General features: G+C 40.6%; 1 protein-coding gene across 15 annotated transcripts in view; it reads left to right on the top strand.

Annotated features, from left to right (window-relative positions):
- CAST (calpastatin) overlaps positions 1–17,729 on the top strand; it is a 121,738-nt gene that overhangs the window by 89,191 nt on the left and 14,818 nt on the right. For 9 of the 15 annotated variants that reach the window (XM_080804840.1, XM_080804832.1, XM_080804842.1 and 6 more), the window contains 10 exons: positions 392–475; positions 938–985; positions 2,093–2,188; positions 4,308–4,403; positions 8,413–8,514; positions 9,026–9,109; positions 10,437–10,487; positions 10,607–10,678; positions 15,644–15,742; positions 17,561–17,668. In XM_080804840.1, coding sequence (XP_080660966.1) covers positions 392–475; positions 938–985; positions 2,093–2,188; positions 4,308–4,403; positions 8,413–8,514; positions 9,026–9,109; positions 10,437–10,487; positions 10,607–10,678; positions 15,644–15,742; positions 17,561–17,668 — 840 coding nt within the window. The remainder of the gene's footprint in view (positions 1–391; positions 476–937; positions 986–2,092; positions 2,189–4,307; positions 4,404–8,412; positions 8,515–9,025; positions 9,110–10,436; positions 10,488–10,606; positions 10,679–15,643; positions 15,743–17,560; positions 17,669–17,729) is intronic. The other 6 variants (XM_080804845.1, XM_080804841.1, XM_080804833.1 and 3 more) reach the window with 1 other exon arrangement.

The raw sequence follows: 17,729 nt of genomic DNA, 5'->3' as shown, positions 1-17,729 counted from the left end.
GGTGGTGAATGTATTACTTCCTAGATAGTCTGATGTTTTGATAAGCCTTGTTAAATGGCATATCCCATAGGAGTCCAGAGCCATTCCAGTACATTCCACACTAGATAGCTCTCCTCGGAAAAACTGTGTGATGCTTCAGAGAAGACATCCATGCCTACTTACCATTCTTATATCATAACAGAAAATTGGTATCTATAATGATACCTGATTCACCTTCACAGCCAGTCTTCACCTTAGCACAGTCTTGTGCTCTCCAGTCGACAAAGCACGTAGACACACTAGAATCTGGTACAGTTTTCGCTGAGTCCCTCATGAAGTACATGAAGTGATATCCTCTTATCTGCCTTAACAAACTGTTCTGTGTTTTATTCCCCGCCTCCTTTTTGATCAGGCAAAAGCCAAAGAAGAGAAACTAAAGAAGTGTGGTGAAGATGAGGACACCGTCCCATCAGAGTACAGATTAAAACCAGCCACGGTACGTTTTATTGTTGTTGGTCTTGGTTTAAAGTGAGGGTGGTAGACTAACCATATCTGTAATTTATCTTTGAAAAATTACACACAAATACGTGGTGGAAAATGTTTCGATTCTCATATGTGCTTATATATGGGAAGTTTCTCCCTTTTAGAAATACTCAGGATTATGAAACCTCATCTCCAGAAAATGAAAACAGAATTGTAGGAATGAGATCTACGTCTTCCCCTGGGTTGGAGAACAGAGATTTTTTTTTTAATAGTTCAACTCTTTATTCTGATCCTTGATAGAAAAAAAAAAAACCTGAGAATTTTTTTCATTCGAATAGAAGAAATTCACTCAAAACCAAATCACTCAAATAGAAGAAAAAAAAATTCTCTTCTCATATCCTTTCTTAAAAACAAACTTAACAGGCCATGAAAACAAAATGTTTTATTTTCAGTGAATTTTCTATTTTATTTTCAGGATAAAGATGGAAAACCACTATTGCCAGAGCATGAAGAAAAATCCAAGGTTAGGAAATGATTCTTCCAATAATTAAAAAAAAGAACTGTGAAGTATGAGTTGTGATAATTTTGACAGAATTTCTCTATGGAGACTTGAATGCCAACCTAGTATTGAAGAAAGGGGAACTTGTGATGGTGACCCTTGGCCATATCTCTGATTCCTTTACACATATTCTAATGATGATGATTCTTATGAATGCTGAATAGAGTGTTGTGGATTTATAGGTGACATTCACTGGACATTGGGAGCTGATGTCAGGATGGTTCGAGTTTGGCATCATGACATCAGCTACTCTAATGATTCTACTCTGCCTTCACTTATGTCGGGATCAAGCCATATAGTTGCCAGTTAAGATAAAATAAGCAGCAATATTTATCAATCACTTATTACATGGCTGACGCTGCATGGGGTGCCTGTCATGTGTTACCTTGTTGGGTCCTCACTGAATGCAGAAGACACCCTTATCATTCTCATTCTCATTTTACATGTGAGGAAACAGAGCCGTCTTGAACAGTCCAAGGTTACACAGCTAGAAAAGAACAAAGCCAGGACCCAGAACTCAGGCTGTCCAACACAGAGGCACGGCTTCTCAGTCACAACAGTTCTATTATAGATGACTGGTAGTAGTCAAAATTCCCACATGCTCTAAATGAATTTTATCTGAAGGAACTAGGGATAGGAGAACTTTCCTGCCCAGTTCCCGGACAGTCATAGGAAAGGAGTATATGACCCGTGTTTCCCGAGCTGGTCAGAAGGAAGTCACTAGGAAATAGTAAAAAAAAAAAAAAAAAAATCACCTTAGAAGGAAACTAGTACAGATCTTCATTGGAAAGAATAGGCAGTTTTATTTGAACAGAATCCTTCGGAAATTGAAAGATCAGGAAAACTTTTGACTAAATGAATCGTGAACACTTCTGTGATACTTGGGTGTCCAGTATTCCTTAGTTATTGCATGACTTTTAGCTTACATTATAAATTTAAAAATATCCCCCAAATTTTGGTTTTAGATCCCAAAGTATGGCCTAATGTGTGTTAACAAAAAAAATTCTTTGAAAACCTTGTTTTTAACAAAAAAAGTAGTCCCTTCATAATGTAGTGTTTCTTATATTACAGCCCCTGAGTGAATCAGAACTCATTGATGAACTTTCAGAAGATTTTAACCAGCCTAAAAGTAAAGGAAAACGATCTAAGCCATCTGAAAAAACAGAAGTATGTTTCTAAAAATATACGTCTCTAATTCTGTGGTTTTTAAAAATATTTGTCTATAATCTGAAAAATGTGAGGCCCAAACGATTTTACCATGAAGGAGTTGATGGAGAACATTTGTGCCATCTTTTTTATAGGCCATTTTCTTTTCTTTTTTAAAAGATTTTATTTATTTACTGGTCAGAGAGAAAGAGGGAGACGGAGGAGAGAGAGAAGAAGCAGGGGGAGCGGCAGGCAGAGAGAGAAGCAGGATCCCCACTGAGCAAGGAGCCTGACGCAGGAGTCGATCCCAGGACTCTGGGATCATGACCTGAGCCAGAGGCAGATGTTCAACCGGCGGAGCCATCCAGGCATCCCTGCAGGCAGTTTTCATCTTGGCTTTTTCTAGATGTTCTTTCTTTTCCCAAAGGGATCCTGATACTCTTACAATGGAAGTCCTATAGTAATTCCTTCAGGAAAGCATTCACACCCATGCTTTCCTTTCTGTTCCTCCTTCGGAAACTGACCTAGTTCAAGTTGTCCTCAGCATTCACCTCATGGTGGCAGGGGCCTCTGTCAGCAGTCTCATTTCAGTCCCTCTCCTGTGCCCCCAGAGTTAGTGCTTCCCAAGCAAGCATGTTAGTAGCCACATCATTCCCCTGCTCAGTCCTCAGAAGCTCCCCATTGCCCACAAAATAAAAGTCCCTGCTAACGTGCTCTGGCCTCAGCTTCCTTCCCTACGAAGGTGTATCTCCCATTACTAAACTGTGACAATAATTGTGTGTGTGAGTCCCTGGTTTTTCTCATGTGGTCTTCCTCTGTGGAATAAACTTCCCTCCTAATTTGGAATCACCTAAAATGTCAGCCATGCCTTTAAAGCTCTGCTCAAAATAGCCTTTGTCTCCTTTTCCCTCCCCAAATGTTACCTCTCTTCCAAACATTCCTAAGCAGAATACAGCACACCCGGGGCTCTGTTGTTCTTTATATATCCCTGTTAAGTTATTTATCACAGGCAAGGTTTACCTGTCTAGATCTTCACCTCTGACGTGTGTACCTAGTAACAGTAATAGTAAATAGTAAATTTAGTAAATTTATATTTACTAAAAAATACTAAATAATATTTTAAAATACTATTTTTGTATTTATACATTTATGTATGTATATTTAAATATATTTATTTAATATAATTTAATATAAATGTAAATATAAATATAATTTAATATAAATATATTTAAATATATTTTTAAAATATTAAAAAATACTAAATATATTTACAAAAAAAATAGTAAATAGTAAAAAGTAAAATAGTAAATAGTAAGTTCCTTGAAAGAAGATAGAGCATCCTGCTAATGATCATCTACTGAGCACCCTACATATAGGATAAGCTTTTGTAAGTGCCTGGATTAAAACCAGTTTGTCTGAAATTGAACTCTTGTGATAAAATAAGATAGCACAGTGGTTCTCAGATTTTCCTACCGAGATCACCTGAGGGTTTGTTAAAACACAGATTGCTGGGCCCCACCTCCAGAATTTCCATAGTAGTTGGGGTAGAGGCTCAAGAATTTGCATTTGTAATAAGATCCCTGGTTGCTACTGGTCCGGGGAACATACTTTGAGAACCCCTGGGATAGTCTTACTTCCTTGCATTTGTACATACCTATTTACAATTGATAAGGTGCTCTTAAATATGTAAAAATGATGCATTTATAAAAACATTGTGTTATATAATTGGCATATGATATATATTATATAAAAATGATATGAATTATCATAGTTGCGAATTTTGTTGAGCTTGCAGTGTTCCTACATAGTATGCAAAGCACTGGACATGTTTATCTCATTGAAAGCCTCATGTTGACCCTTGAGATGTAGGTACTGTCCTTGTTCTCATTTTGCAGATGTGGAAACTGAGTCTCAGAGAGGTTAAGTAACCTACCGAAGGTAAGAGGTAAAACCAAGTTGAAATAATGGTAGAAGAGTTTTAACACACCTTGATTATTCAGTATTCAGCAGTCCTTCAGCATTTAAGAAACTCATGCTCACAGCCTGTAATGTAGGAGAGCGTATTGTTTTTCTGTTTTTGTTCAGTCTCACTGACCAGGCATTTCCAGAAACCCTTCATTGTGCTTCCTTCTCTCCACAGGACTCTCAGGCTGCTGCCCTAACTCCCGTGAGCGAGACCGTGTCTCGGACTTCCATGTGTAGTATACAGTCGGCGCCGCCCAAGCCACCCACCTTGGTGAGTGATCCCCTGGACACAGGGCGAAGTCTTGAGAGCATAGTGTTCGTCCTCCCATGTGCTTGCTGCTGTGTATTACCATCAGGCTATTTGATTCTAGCAAAATTGGAAAGTCTTAGAGAGCTCTAGTATCTCCTGTTCTCGTGGCTTCAGGATGTGTGACAAATTCAGGCTCGATTTAAATTTTTATAATTAAACTGCTGCAAGTGGTGTTTTTCGTTCACCTTCTGAAAGGCTTTCTGCGCCTTGGCTTTTGTGGATAATCACACTTTTTCACTTTCCCACATCCTGCAAGCATGTTTGGAGCTTCACGAATGACCTCCTGCTCTCTTCAGTTGACTCTCCTAGTGGGATAATCCGCACAGGACCAGCAGGACTTCTCCCTTACTCTCACCTGAAGGGAGGTTCACTCAATTCCTTCCCATTTTCTTCTTGACCTGCCTCTCTCGAATGCCCTAACTTTTGTGTGAAATAATTAAGTAGTTGTGTCTTTCCTTTTGAACTCAGTGGGTTTTGTGTTAGTAGGTAGAATCGGACTCAGAGTAACAACTGATGGCTCTGTGCTTTCTTACTACAGACTTAGTGCATCTCTACTCAGGAGAGTTAACTGGTTGTAGATGCTTGATGGTATCTTTTTTTTTTTAAGATTTTATTTATTTATTTGACAGAGATCACAAGTAGGCAGAGAGGCAGGCGGGGGGGTAGGGCGGGGGGAACAGGCTCCCCGCTGAGTAGTGAGCCTGATGCGGGGCTTGATCCCAGGACCCTGAGATCATGACCTGAGCCGAAGGCAGAGGCTTTAACCCACTGAGCCACCCAGGTGCATATCTTCTTATTAAACTTTCACAAGGATATTAGGAGTCCCGTTCTGATATCTCTCTGTTACAGATGAGGGAAATGAAGCTTTGAGTTGACCACTTAACTTTTCAGAGCCTCGGCTCCTGCTCTTAATTCCTTGAGCATCTAGTGTGGATGGCCAGATAGCAAGCCTTTAACAGTACATTTTTATCTTTCTCGTATGGAAAAAGGGCAGGAGGAACTTGGCCAAAGGGACCCGCCCTGTTTTCCTGAGGAGAACAGTGAGCCAAGGACAGGCCAACACAGAGGGGTAAAGTGTTTGGTGCAGTTGGGTTTAGTGCATTTAGTTGTTCGAGAAAACGGTGTGAAGAGATTGCAGGATGTGTGCCCTGAGTGCCCTGAAGTGGCTTCTTCCCACCAGGGACGTTCTTGGTGCCAAGGGAAAATCCCTTCAAAGGCCAGAATCTCCCTCCTGCCTTACATAGGATGTGACTTCTTTTTTGGGGTCTCTGGGTATGCTCCAGAACTTGGACGTTGTGGGAACAAAGCCCCAGGCCACGGTGGGGAAGACTAGGAGAGGAGGGGAGAATGTGGGATGAGCTTGTGAGGGAAGTAAGAACAGAGGTGGTGAGTGGAATAAAAAAGGCAATAGTCAACATTCCAGAGCAGAGCTCTGTGACCTAAGTGAGCGTCCTCCACCTCTTGTGCCCCAGGTGCCAGCCAGGACCTCCGAGGGTCCCTTCCTTGCCCGCTTGAGCCTGACTCCAGGCATCGAGCACTGGATGTTTAGTGCACAGGAAAGGGCTCTGCTTTTCTGTTTTCTGACCATCTTTTCTGGGCGTCTGCTGCGTCTGCTCTGGTGACCATAGTCGCTGAGATTACCGCCCCTGAAGTTGGTTGGCATTTCTGGAATTGTGACAGCCGTGGGTGCCAGAATGAGTAGCCACGCAGTGTGACAAAGGTCAGAGGACCCAACAAGGGCTTGAGGATTAGTGAGCAAAAGGAAGCAAAGAGCAGGGGAAGGAGATGAATGCGTGCGTACCCTGTGTGGCTCTCGTTTGTGTAAGAAGAAAGTTTATTGAGGAAATCCAGAAACGTGAGTTCTAGTTGTGAATTTGACAGCGTAAACTACTACAGAAATTGAAGTTTCAGCCTTTAATCCTGTTTCCAGATTGCTTCATTCTTAAGAGAGATGTGTCTCCTAGTCTTGCAACCTCTGTTTGGTTTATTTTTTTTTTTAAGATTTTATCCATTTATTTGACTAGAGTTCACAAGCAGGCAGAGAGGCAGGCAGAGAGAGGGAAGCAGGCTCCCTGCCGAGCAGAGAGCCCAATGCGGGGCTCGATCCCAGGATCCCGGGATCATGACCCGAGCCGAAGGCAGAGGCTTTAACTGTTTGGTTTATTTCTTAAGCCAAGGGAAGCAGGCTTAACAGCAAGTAGTAGTTTCCAAAGATTCTACAGCAGAGAGTAAGGAGAAAACAGAGCTGAAGTGTGAGCGCATGTCTTAGATCAAGCTGGCAATTCTGATTGCTTGGTTAAAACTTTGATCACTGCACTTCTTGCAGTTTATTTTATTATTTATGTATTTATGTATTTATTTATTTATTTCTGAAGATTTTATTTGGCACAGAGATAGAGAGCACAAGTAGGCAGAGCGGCAGGCAGAGGGAAAGGGAGAAGCAGGCTCTCCGCTGAGCAGGAAGCCCGATGTGGGGCTCAGTGCTAGGACCCTGGGATCATGACCTGAGCTGAAGGCAGGCGCTTAACCAGCTGATCCACCCGGGCATCCCCACATCTTGCATTTTAGATAGAATCCCAAACAGGTTAGATAAATCAAGGATTTTTGTTGCTTATGGGAATAAAATCTATGCAGCGTCCAACCACTAGAGGGCGATAGATCACCTAACACTCAGGTTCCATTGTCTCATGGACGAACTCTTTCACAGTGCAACTAAGCAGAAAAAGTTTTACTTACATTGATGATGGTTAAGGCATATAAACAAAGACATTTCTACTCTGATATTCAAATATGTGCTCTCTGTGAAGTCCTAGAATTTTATAGGAATAAACTTCGAAATTTTTTCATTCAGAAGCTTTCATACTTCGGAGCAAAAGCAGCAATAAGAAATTCATTGATATTTCAACCCAGTATCTATACAGTAGAAATAATGGTTTAATGAATAGTACTTATCCCTGCTATGTTTTATGCATTCTGTTTTCTATCATCAAAAAAAACAGACAAAGAGCTGCTCTTGAACTGTTGATTTTATGAGCCGTTAATGGATGGATCATGACCTGCGGTTTGGAAGAAGTCAGATCAAGTCCCATCTTCTAGCCCTACTCCTGTCTTTTAGCCTCTTATATCATTTATGTTGTCTTCATCCATTTTCATTAAGGCATCATGAGGGAGCACATTCCCATTTGAAGAGTGGGATCCCGGGTAGACCGTTCCCATTGTGGCACTCAGGTCAGTCGGTCACAGGCGGTCTCCTGCATTAGCATGAATCCACCTTGACCAGCGGAAGCCACGTAAAGAGCATGAGCTTGTGTCTCAGCAGAGGCCCTGCCTGAGCCAACACCTCCAGGATGGGCCAGGCTGATTTCACAAAGCATGGGGCAGAATGTCTGCTCCTAGGCCCTTCTGAACATCTTTCCTATGATCACCATAAAGATCACTTCTTCTTTTTTTTTTTTTTTTAAAGTTTATTTATTTATTTATTTATTTGACAGACAGAGATCACAAGTAGGCAGAGAGGCAGGCAGAGAGAGAGGGAGAAGCAGGCTCCCCGCTGAGCAGAGAGCCCAATGCGGGGCTTGAACCCAGGACCCTGGGATCATGACCTGAGCCGAAGGCAGAGGCTTTAACCCACTGAGCCACCCAGGTGCCCCTAAAGATCACTTCTTATCTGGCTTTCTGCTCTGAGGATTTCCCATTCCATTGTCTTGTTTTCAAACCAAGACACTGAGTTAGATTACGGAAGTGGCTAGGTGCCACTTAATGCTTAACATAGGAGACTTGGCCTAATGTTTAACATTTTAGGTTCCTAAACCTAGATTCTAATTCAGTTGGTAATTAAATTATTAAAAGATGACATTTACTTCTTATCTAGACCTGGAATAAGGATATGCCCTTCTGAATTGTTTGATGTAGTCTCCTTTAAAAGGAGTGATTAACCACTTCCTTAGTGTATCCACAAATGTTCTTCTAGAAAGGCATGGTGCCAGACGATGCGGTAGAAGCCTTGGCCGGCAGCCTGGGGAAGAAGGAAGCAGATCCAGAGGATGGAAAGCCCATGGCGGATCTAGTGAAGGTAATAGCAGCTCAGTCTCTTCTAGAGAGGAGCTGCTCTTCTAGAAAGTCTCTTCTAGAAAGGAGCTGTCACTGGTGGTCTTCACTTCCCAAGGAAGTTAGTCACCTTTTTTTTTTTTCCATATTTCCCACAACACATGACCGTCTGGCTTTATCCATTAGGGAGCATATCTGTTTTATGACCTAAACCCAAGTAAGCGTCAGTGTTTGGCTCCAGCAGCGGCTGGTGGGTGTGCTCACATTCTCTGAGTCTCGCCTGGGCCCTGTCCATTCCCACTGCCCAGGAGTCCCCAGGGAAGGGGCAGCTGCCCCTCGCCCTCAGTGTTGCCTTTCAGCTCAGCGGGCAGAAGTGGTGGTGGAAGTAGGGGAGGCTGGGAGAGCTGAGGGAGCTGTGGGAACTCTACACAGGGGGCCATAGGTATGTTCTGGGGTTACTTACCTCAAATGGAGACACGTAGACATCCACTTTATCGAGATGTATTACTCATGAAAATGGTACAATCTTGATGCAGGAAAAAACCAAAGAAGAGGATCGTGAAAAACTTGGTGAGAAAGAAGAAACAATTCCTCCTGATTATAGATTAGAAGAGGCCAAGGTAAACAGCCTGGGGTGTTTTTCTATTTTATTTTAATTAATACTGAATTTTATAAATATAAAGCAGGGACATGGAAACAGGCTAGAATATAAAGAGCTTGTTTTTAATGTTTCAGATGCCACATAGTTTGCTAATACTCTGTTGGCATACCAGGTTTGAAGTTAAAATATTCCTCAGTGACTTTTCACTCTTCAGTGGAAAAAAAATCTAGTGCCTAACCTGCCTGATTTTCCCCCATTTGATACGTGGTTTGTTATGGTACCAGAAACAAAGAAAAACGTAGAAAACCTTTATGGAACTAGGAAAAATAAGAATATGCAACTCTTAGATATACACTGAAAAAGTAAGGAAGCCCGTTTGACATTAAGTAGAAGGATAATTATTTTGTTTCATTCATTTTGAAAGTACAGATTATACAGAACAAGTGACACAGTGGGGAGACCCCATTCTGTATTTGTAGTTGAAGTGAAGTCACTTTTCAGGGACACACACGTGTGGACAGAACACATGTCCGTCATCTTCATATGATGCTGCTACTTAAGCATACTTAAGAGCATATTCAACTAAATGTATATATAATTAACTGCATTTACATACAACTATACGTATATGTAGCCTTGCACCGAGTTATTTGTGTGTATGTAGATATATGGGATTTACCATCCATTTATAAATTTTCCTTTACAGAAAAGCTGCAGATGCTTTCATGACTTTGTCCTCTTTCTCAGAAGTGGCACTTAGAGTCATCTCAGGCTTGGCATCTCTGAGCCATAAGGATGAGCTCAGATGATAGGCAGGAATTTTGTCTATCCTAGTTTTGGTAACTTTCCCAGGGCTTACTACAGGGCATCGGACAGCATCAATGCATAGTAGTTGAATGCATTGCCAATGAAATTAACCAGTTTTCAGGGAACTTTGGCAATGCCCATCCTCCAAGCAGGTGAAGAGTATGTCCCCATGCTCCCAGCGTGTCCTGTACGTGGCCTGACCCAGTACCTCGTGTCACACTGCTTCGACTGTGCACCTGCGTTTCTGCTACACTAGTATGTGGGCTTCTGAGGTCACAGGTTGTACACAGTTTGTTCTCTAGTCCCCATGCCTACAGAATGCCTGATACATGTGAGCTGTTGGTCCATATGAACTAATTAGAGCATATTCCCTGGTGAAAGAATCTTTGTCCTGAAATGATGAATCTGATTTATAACACACAACATCAGATACAGCCTGTAGATGCCTTACAATGTTTACAGGGATTCGTACTTGGGATAAATCCCCCAGGATAAATCAAGGGAACTGAATCTATGCCATGTTTTTCTCTCCCAAATAGGATAAAGATGGAAAACCACTCCTGACAAAAACACCCAGGGAATCGCTTCCGGTAAGCAAAGCCAGTTTTCTCTAAGCGTATCTTTCTTACTTGGCCCTGACATCCTTTGTAGAGGAAAGAGATTGGGGGTGGTGGGTGCCATTTGTTGATACATTTCCTGGTTCTTACAGCCCATGAGTGAAGACTTCCTTCTGGATGCTTTGTCTAAGGACTTCACTGGTTCCCCAAACTCTGTACCTCTTGTAAGTCTTAAACTCCTGGTTTATTTCCTTACTTGGAGGGTGTGAGAAATAAATGGAAACTAGTGACTTAGCATCTGACCTTAGAGCTAAGGAAACAGTCACAAAATTAAAGGCCTTCTTTAGCCCCTTGTGGCCCTGAGATAGAGGTGTTCTATCATGAAACAGTGTACCAGCACAGTGGATATTTGCAACAATGTAGCTGACTGAGCCAAAGCACGTGTACTCTTTATCAAATATACTTAGGAAAAAGAGAATTTACATCTCAAATAACTTTATCTGTTGCTATTTCTACAATTTATCATCTTCCATAATTACCTCCTAGGAAAACTTAGCTCTTTGTAGAACAGATAGTTCCTCAAAGGGAATTTTGTTACTGGAAATTTTAGGAAATGTTGGTAATGGTAAGCAGGTTGCTGTACTATAGGCTCGTTAGATCTTATTTATATGCAAACATATTGTAAGTCTGTTGGAGTGCCCAAACTTGTATAATTCCAGACCTTTTTTGTGGGATCCGGGTTATCTATTTACAAGGTTCTTATGTAGACAATATCAGTCGAGAAACAGAATGAGTAGCAACTAGAAGAAATGATGATTCTTTGGAGTTGCTCATTTTTGGTGATGAAGTTGATGAAGCAATAAATCCTTCAAAGAAGGGATTACTAACCAGTGCATGGTCCTCACTGGACTCCTGTGAAAACATCATGCCCAGGCAGTATGAGTCACCCCATTTCATGACCTTCCCCTCTTCCTCCTCCGTACAAACATTACAGTACAGAGAGGCTCTGAGTTCTAGGTTAGGGGAGAATATAAAGTGAGCAGTATCCCAGGAATGTGGAATCATATCATTACAGTGATGCAAAACAACAAATTAGGGGGAGCCAGTGCCTTAATTCCCTTCCTCATACCATCTGTATTATTATTGTAATAGGGTTTATCTTTTAGAATTTCAAAGAAAATACAACAGTGAATTTTTATACCCACCCAAGAAGAGGTATAGCAGTGAAATGACTAGAGATAATATAACCATTTTAAAAAATTACAATCTTGGAAAATTAATCTGGCAAAGGGAAAAATTTATTAGCACCTATTGTGAACAAAGTAGAAATAGCCAATTACCCAATTATGGTAAATTAAAAGGTCAAAGTAGAAAAGTATTTGGGGGAAGTCCCAAGAAGTTTGGAGGAAAAGTATTATATTCTGACTCAGAATTAATGTTCAAATACAAAGGAGAGCTGGCTGCGCATTCCATGTTCTTTGATTACAATAAAATAGAAATTCTATTTAAAAAGATAAATTTAGGGGCTCCGAAGTGGCTCAGCCAGATAAGCTTCTGCCTTCTGCTCGGGTTCTGATCCCAGGGTCCTGGGATCCTGCCCTGTGTCAGGCTCTCTGCTCAGCCGGGGGCCTGCTTCTTCTCCCTCTCCCTCTGTTACTCCCCCTGCTTGTGCTCTCTTGCTCTCTCTCAAATAAATAAAATCTTAAAAAAATAAAAATAAGTGAAAGTTAAAAACATTCCATTGCTATCACTAAAATCAAGAAGTAAATTCTAAAGAGACGATTTTAAAAAATCAAGTATAAGACATTTGCAAATCAAAATCTTGGATAAGCAGCCAAAGCAGTATTCATGAGATACATTATCATAAATACCTTCATCAGTAATGGAGGAAAAGAGAAATCTGATTAACCAAATGTTTATTGGATTTTGAATTTCAAATTTAAGCTATTATAAAGCTATTATTAGAAATAAATTATTATTTTACATTTAAATAAGCTATTATAGCCTAACTACCCAAAAGAAAGTAGCAATCAGGTATAGTAGGAGATGAAAATTGCAGCCTGAGACTAAACTGGCCCACAGTTTCTTGATTTGACTAAAGTTTTATATAAGATACCAGCAACTGTAAAAGAGAAAAAAAGTCTTACAAATAAAATATGATTGGATTTTAAAATGAGAGTATAAATGAGTGAAAGAATCAATAGTTGGTTATTAACATTTTATAAAATATTGGTAGAAATAATAGTAATCATACGAATTAAATTTAATTTAAGTAATTTTTTAAAGATTTTATTTATTTGTGGGGGGTTTGGGGTTGGCTGGCAGAGGGAGAAGCAGGCTCCCTGCTGAGCCAGGAGCCCTCAATCCCAGGACTCTGGGATCTTGACCTGAGCTGAAGGCAGATACTTATCCAACTAAGCCACCCAGGTGTCCCCAAAACTTAAAATGAGATCTAAGTGGTATAAGATAGCAACTAAATTACTAAAAACAACTATGTGCAATACCTTTTTTTAAACAAAATATAAAACACACCATTCATAATACCTAAGCAGAAGAAAAACTGAAGAGATTAGAACGGTTTTCAAATGTTGCTTCTAAGAGAAGTTTAAAATTGACTCTTAAATGTTTAACACTAGATAGTCCTATGTGACATAAACATGTTCTCAAAAACATGGCCTACATAGTTGCTTCTACAAGTAATTATGGTCCTAATCTTAAAATACCATTAACACAGTATTGTTAACCAAAGTCACTTAAATTTGTAGATGTATAATTTTTAACAAACAGAATATAGAGTTTTAAAGTAATTTTTTACCACTGTTAGAAATTAAGATTTATTTAATAGCAGGGAAATCCATATAACATAGTAGTATATCAGAGGAACAATCAGTAATGTCCATATAAAAGATGTATTTCAAATTTCACATGCATTCATATTTTACATTTTAAATAAAAACCTTTGAAAAGTAGATAATCCCTTAATGTATTTAAGAGTATCTATTTAACTTCAAGAATTAAACATTCAGAATTAAGCTAGAGGCATTTCCTTTAGAAAAAAAGTATAAGAAATTGATTTTATTGCCATTTCTGCTTAATGGTGTATAAAGAATCAATAACAACACCTGAAAAAGAAACGACAAGTATGAAAAAGGAACATTTGTGCATTTGTACCATTGTACATCAGTAACAGATTGGAAAATATTGTAAGATGTCAGATGTGAAAAGAGCAGTAGATGAGCAGAAAAGTGAGAACATGAAATTAAAACATCTACAATGGTCTGACTCCATGTCTTAAAAGAGTTACGACAAATCCCTACAGTCATTTTGTAAGTCAATTTTTTAACGTAAAATCATACTTCATGGGCGCCAGGGTGGCTCAGTGGGTTGGACCGCTGCCTTCGGCTCGGGTCATGAACTCAGGGTCCTGGGATCGGGTCCCACATCGGGCTCTCTGCTCAGTGGGGAGCCTGCTTCCCTCTCTCTCTCTGCCTGCCTCTCTGTCTACTTGTGATCTCTCTCTGTCAAATAAATAAATAAAATCTTTAAAAAAAAATCATGCTTCATATAATTCAATAAAAGTATTCTAAAATATGTTAGAAAAGCTAAATCAGATGCATAAAAACAGGAAAATGTAGGGTTTGATTTATATGATAATGGTAAATTCATTTCTGATTCAGAATGCAAAGCTATAGATCAATGGAAAAAATTGAGAAATTAACATAAAAGATTTCATATATTTGTTAAAGGAGAATAAATCCCTATTTCAGAAAGATTCTGGAATAATATACTATTTAACAGTAAGAAAAAAAAATAACACTAAAACCACACAGCCTATACCAGGTATAAAGCAGCACTGGGACATCATTATATACCTTGTATCAGAATTATAAATATGTAACAAATATCTGATTGAGGCAGGGGAGGCCACAGAAACAAGCCTGCTCATTCATTGCTTTTCACAGTATGAATTTCTAGCAGCTCCGGAGAGGCAGGACAGTTTGGCAAGGTAGAGCCAGCACCATAAAAGGAACCACTGTTGGAACTTACACAGAGGGGCGTCTGGGTGGCTCAGTGGGTTAAAGCCTCTGCCTTTGGCTCGGGTCATGATCTTGCAGTCCTGGGATCAAGCCCCATATAGGGCTCTCTGATCAGTGGGGAGCCTGCTTCCCCCTCTCTCTCTGCCTGACTTTCTGCCTACTTGTGATCTTTCTGTCAAATAAATAAATAAAATCTTTTAAAAAAACAAAAACAAACTTACACAGAGCAACTAATTATGAAGAAGAAAGCTGAAAAACAGCAGAGAACCTAAACGTATACTGAGAAATGTGTAAACACACCATGTAACTCTAAGTCATTAGGTTTTTGAAAATTGAGAATAATAAGTATCAATAGGAATTGGGAGATGGTAATAAATTGCAACTATAGAGGAGGAAGTAGAATCAGAACTGCCTTTTTTTTTTTTTTAAGATTTTATTTATTTGACAGAGATCACAAGGAGGCAGAGAGGCAGGTACGTAGAGAGAGAGAGGAAGCAGGCTCCCTGCTGAGCGGAGACCTGATGTGGGGCTGGATCCCAGGACCCTGAGATCATGACCTGAGCCGAGGGCAGAGGCTTTAACCCACTGAGCCACTCAGGTGCCCCAAGAACTGCTTTTAAGATTTGTGTTATTGTGCATCCCATTTGGGTGAAGGGAATAAATAGTAATAAAGCTGTATTAAAAATTGTATTTAAGGGGCTCCTGGCTGGCTCAGTTGGTGGAACCTATGACTCTTGGTCTTGGGGTTTTGAGTTCAGGCTCCATGCTGAGTGTAGAGATTTCTTAAAATCTTAAAAAAAAAAAAATGTATTTAGGGACGCCTGGGTGGCTCAGTTGGTTAAGCATCTGTCTTTGGCTCAGGTCATGATCCAGGGTCCTGGGATCGAGTCTCAAATCGGGGGGGGGGGGGTCCTTGCTCAGCAGGGAACCTGCTTCTCTTCTACCTGCTGCTCCCCCTGCCTATGCTCAGTCGCTTTCTCTCTCCCTCCCCTCCCGCCCTGTCTCTCTAACAAATAAAAAAAAATCTTAAAAAAAAATGTATTTAAGTGATGGCATTGCAGGCATAGTTTTTTATATATTACTGACATGTATATATGAGCTGTACTGTATTATATACGTGTGTGTGTATATATAATTTTTTTTTTAACAAAGAAATTTGAAGACGCTAACCTTTCTGCTGCCATCTCTGAAGTGGTTTCTCAAACCCCAGCTCCCACCACGCACTCTGCTAGCCCACCCCCTGACACTAAGGTAAGCAGCATTTTCAAAATAGGTTTTTATAGTAACAACAATAAGAAGAAAGAAAATAGGGTCCTTGCCTTAGAGTATATGAAAATACACAAAATCGTTAGGAAGACCAAGCACCTTCTGTTTTAGAAGAGAGAAGACTGGTGATTTGGGGAGATGACAGAATATGTGAAGTAAGTAAATGAAACAATGTGTATGAAGTATTTTACACATAGTCCAGGAGCTTAATGTTACTGTTGCTTTATTAGAATTGAAAGAGCTGGAGTGTGCATTGTGCATATATTTGAATTATTGGATTTGGCAAATTCTTTAGCTTTCCTGATTATTTTATCCTCTTTATACTTTTCCTGACACATGCTATGAACACGGCCCGTTATTGAAGCTCAGGTTTATTTAATGGAATTGCTCAGTGTTTGAGCTCCTGCTCCCAAAAATTCAAGTATGTCCTGTTAGTTTCCGTCCCATTCATACCAGGAAAACTTTGTCATTTTCATGATAGCAATACAAAAACCTCAGCATCAGGACTGTTTTAATTATTTACATGTCCTGAGGCTATTCTGTGAGACCAAAGCTTTTCCAGACTTCCTTGATTAATTTTCTGCACAGTACCCAATTATACATTATCGAGGCGAGGAGACCACACCACATCAAAGAGATCGCCCTAAACCAGATCCCCATCTCCTTTGGATGAGAACAAGTGCCTCATTTGCTAGATGAAGACTAAGTGGCTTGAGTGAAGTCAGCCACGCTTCCTTTCCTTTTGATGTAGCATCAAAGCCTGCTTAGTGCTCTAGTCGGAGATTCTGAATGAATTTTCCTCCTGTTGGGTCAGCCTCAGGATCATCTGAAAGTATCCAGAGGCCCAAATGACAAAGCCCAGACTCAGCCGTGGGGAGCTCCACCATGATTAGCTCTTATCCTGGGCTCCAACGAAGCACTTAAGACCAGGAAAATGCCCCATGTATGTGTGTGTCTGCCCACAATGATGAAAGTGCCCGTGCACAGAAAGGAAGAAACATCATGACCCAGGCTGCTGTTGACCCTTCCGTCCTTAAGACGTGAGGGCTCGGGGTGCCTGGGTGGCTCAGTGGGTTAAAGCCTCTGCCTTCGGCTTGGGTCATGATCCCGGGGTCCTGGGATCGAGCCCCACATCGGGTTCTCTGCTCAGCAGGGAGCCTGCTTCCCCCTCTCTCTCTGCCTGCCTCGCTGCGTACTTGTGATCTGTCAAATAAATAAAATCTTAAAAAAAAAAAAAGATGTGAGGGCTCTGTGCTGGCTGAGGCAGGGGGCAGACTTCAGCAATCCCGAGCCTCTGTGCCCTTCACCGGTATGTATCAGGATGACCCGTTTCCCATCCTGTTCCTGTCAGAAAGTCTAGTTTCATTTAATATTTTGAATGAAGACATCACTCAAACTCTGTCTTTAATTAAATGAATACATGTGGGAATCAGAAAAGAAGCCATCATCCTGTTTTCTGGGACATCATACTGTCCCCGGGAGTGTTGCATACACTGAACGCATAGGAAAGCAGGTTTTTCCAACACATCAGGCCAGGAACACCCCCTCCCCTCCCCGTTTTTTGGAGGGGGCTATTTTTTTTTTTAGGGGAAAAAAGCATCTGGGGGTACATAGGGGGTAGGTAGACAGGCCCATGCAAGTGTAGAGAGACAAAGATGAGGAGAAGGAGCGCCACCCAAGGGTCTGCCCATCTCCCAAGTAAAAATCTCATGGCATTTATGGAAGTCTTAGTGGCCACGTTGGGGCCACTAAGAGGACTGATTTATTTGGCTAACCAGTGACTAATTAACATTGGCTTTTTAGCAGCGTGACAACAAAGAACTGGACGATGCCCTGGATCAACTTTCTGACAGTCTAGGACAAAGGCAGCCTGATCCTGATGACAACAAACCAATGGAGGATAAGGTCAAGGTAAAAAAATATATATATATAAGTGAAATTTAAGGGTTTTGTAGCATAGGGTATCCTACTA

This window comes from Martes martes (genome assembly GCF_963455335.1).
Source record: "Martes martes genome assembly, chromosome: 5".
Taxonomy (NCBI): Eukaryota; Metazoa; Chordata; class Mammalia; order Carnivora; family Mustelidae; genus Martes; species Martes martes.
The sequence above is the reverse complement of the archived record's forward strand: the minus strand, read 5'-3'. Positions and strand labels throughout refer to the sequence as shown.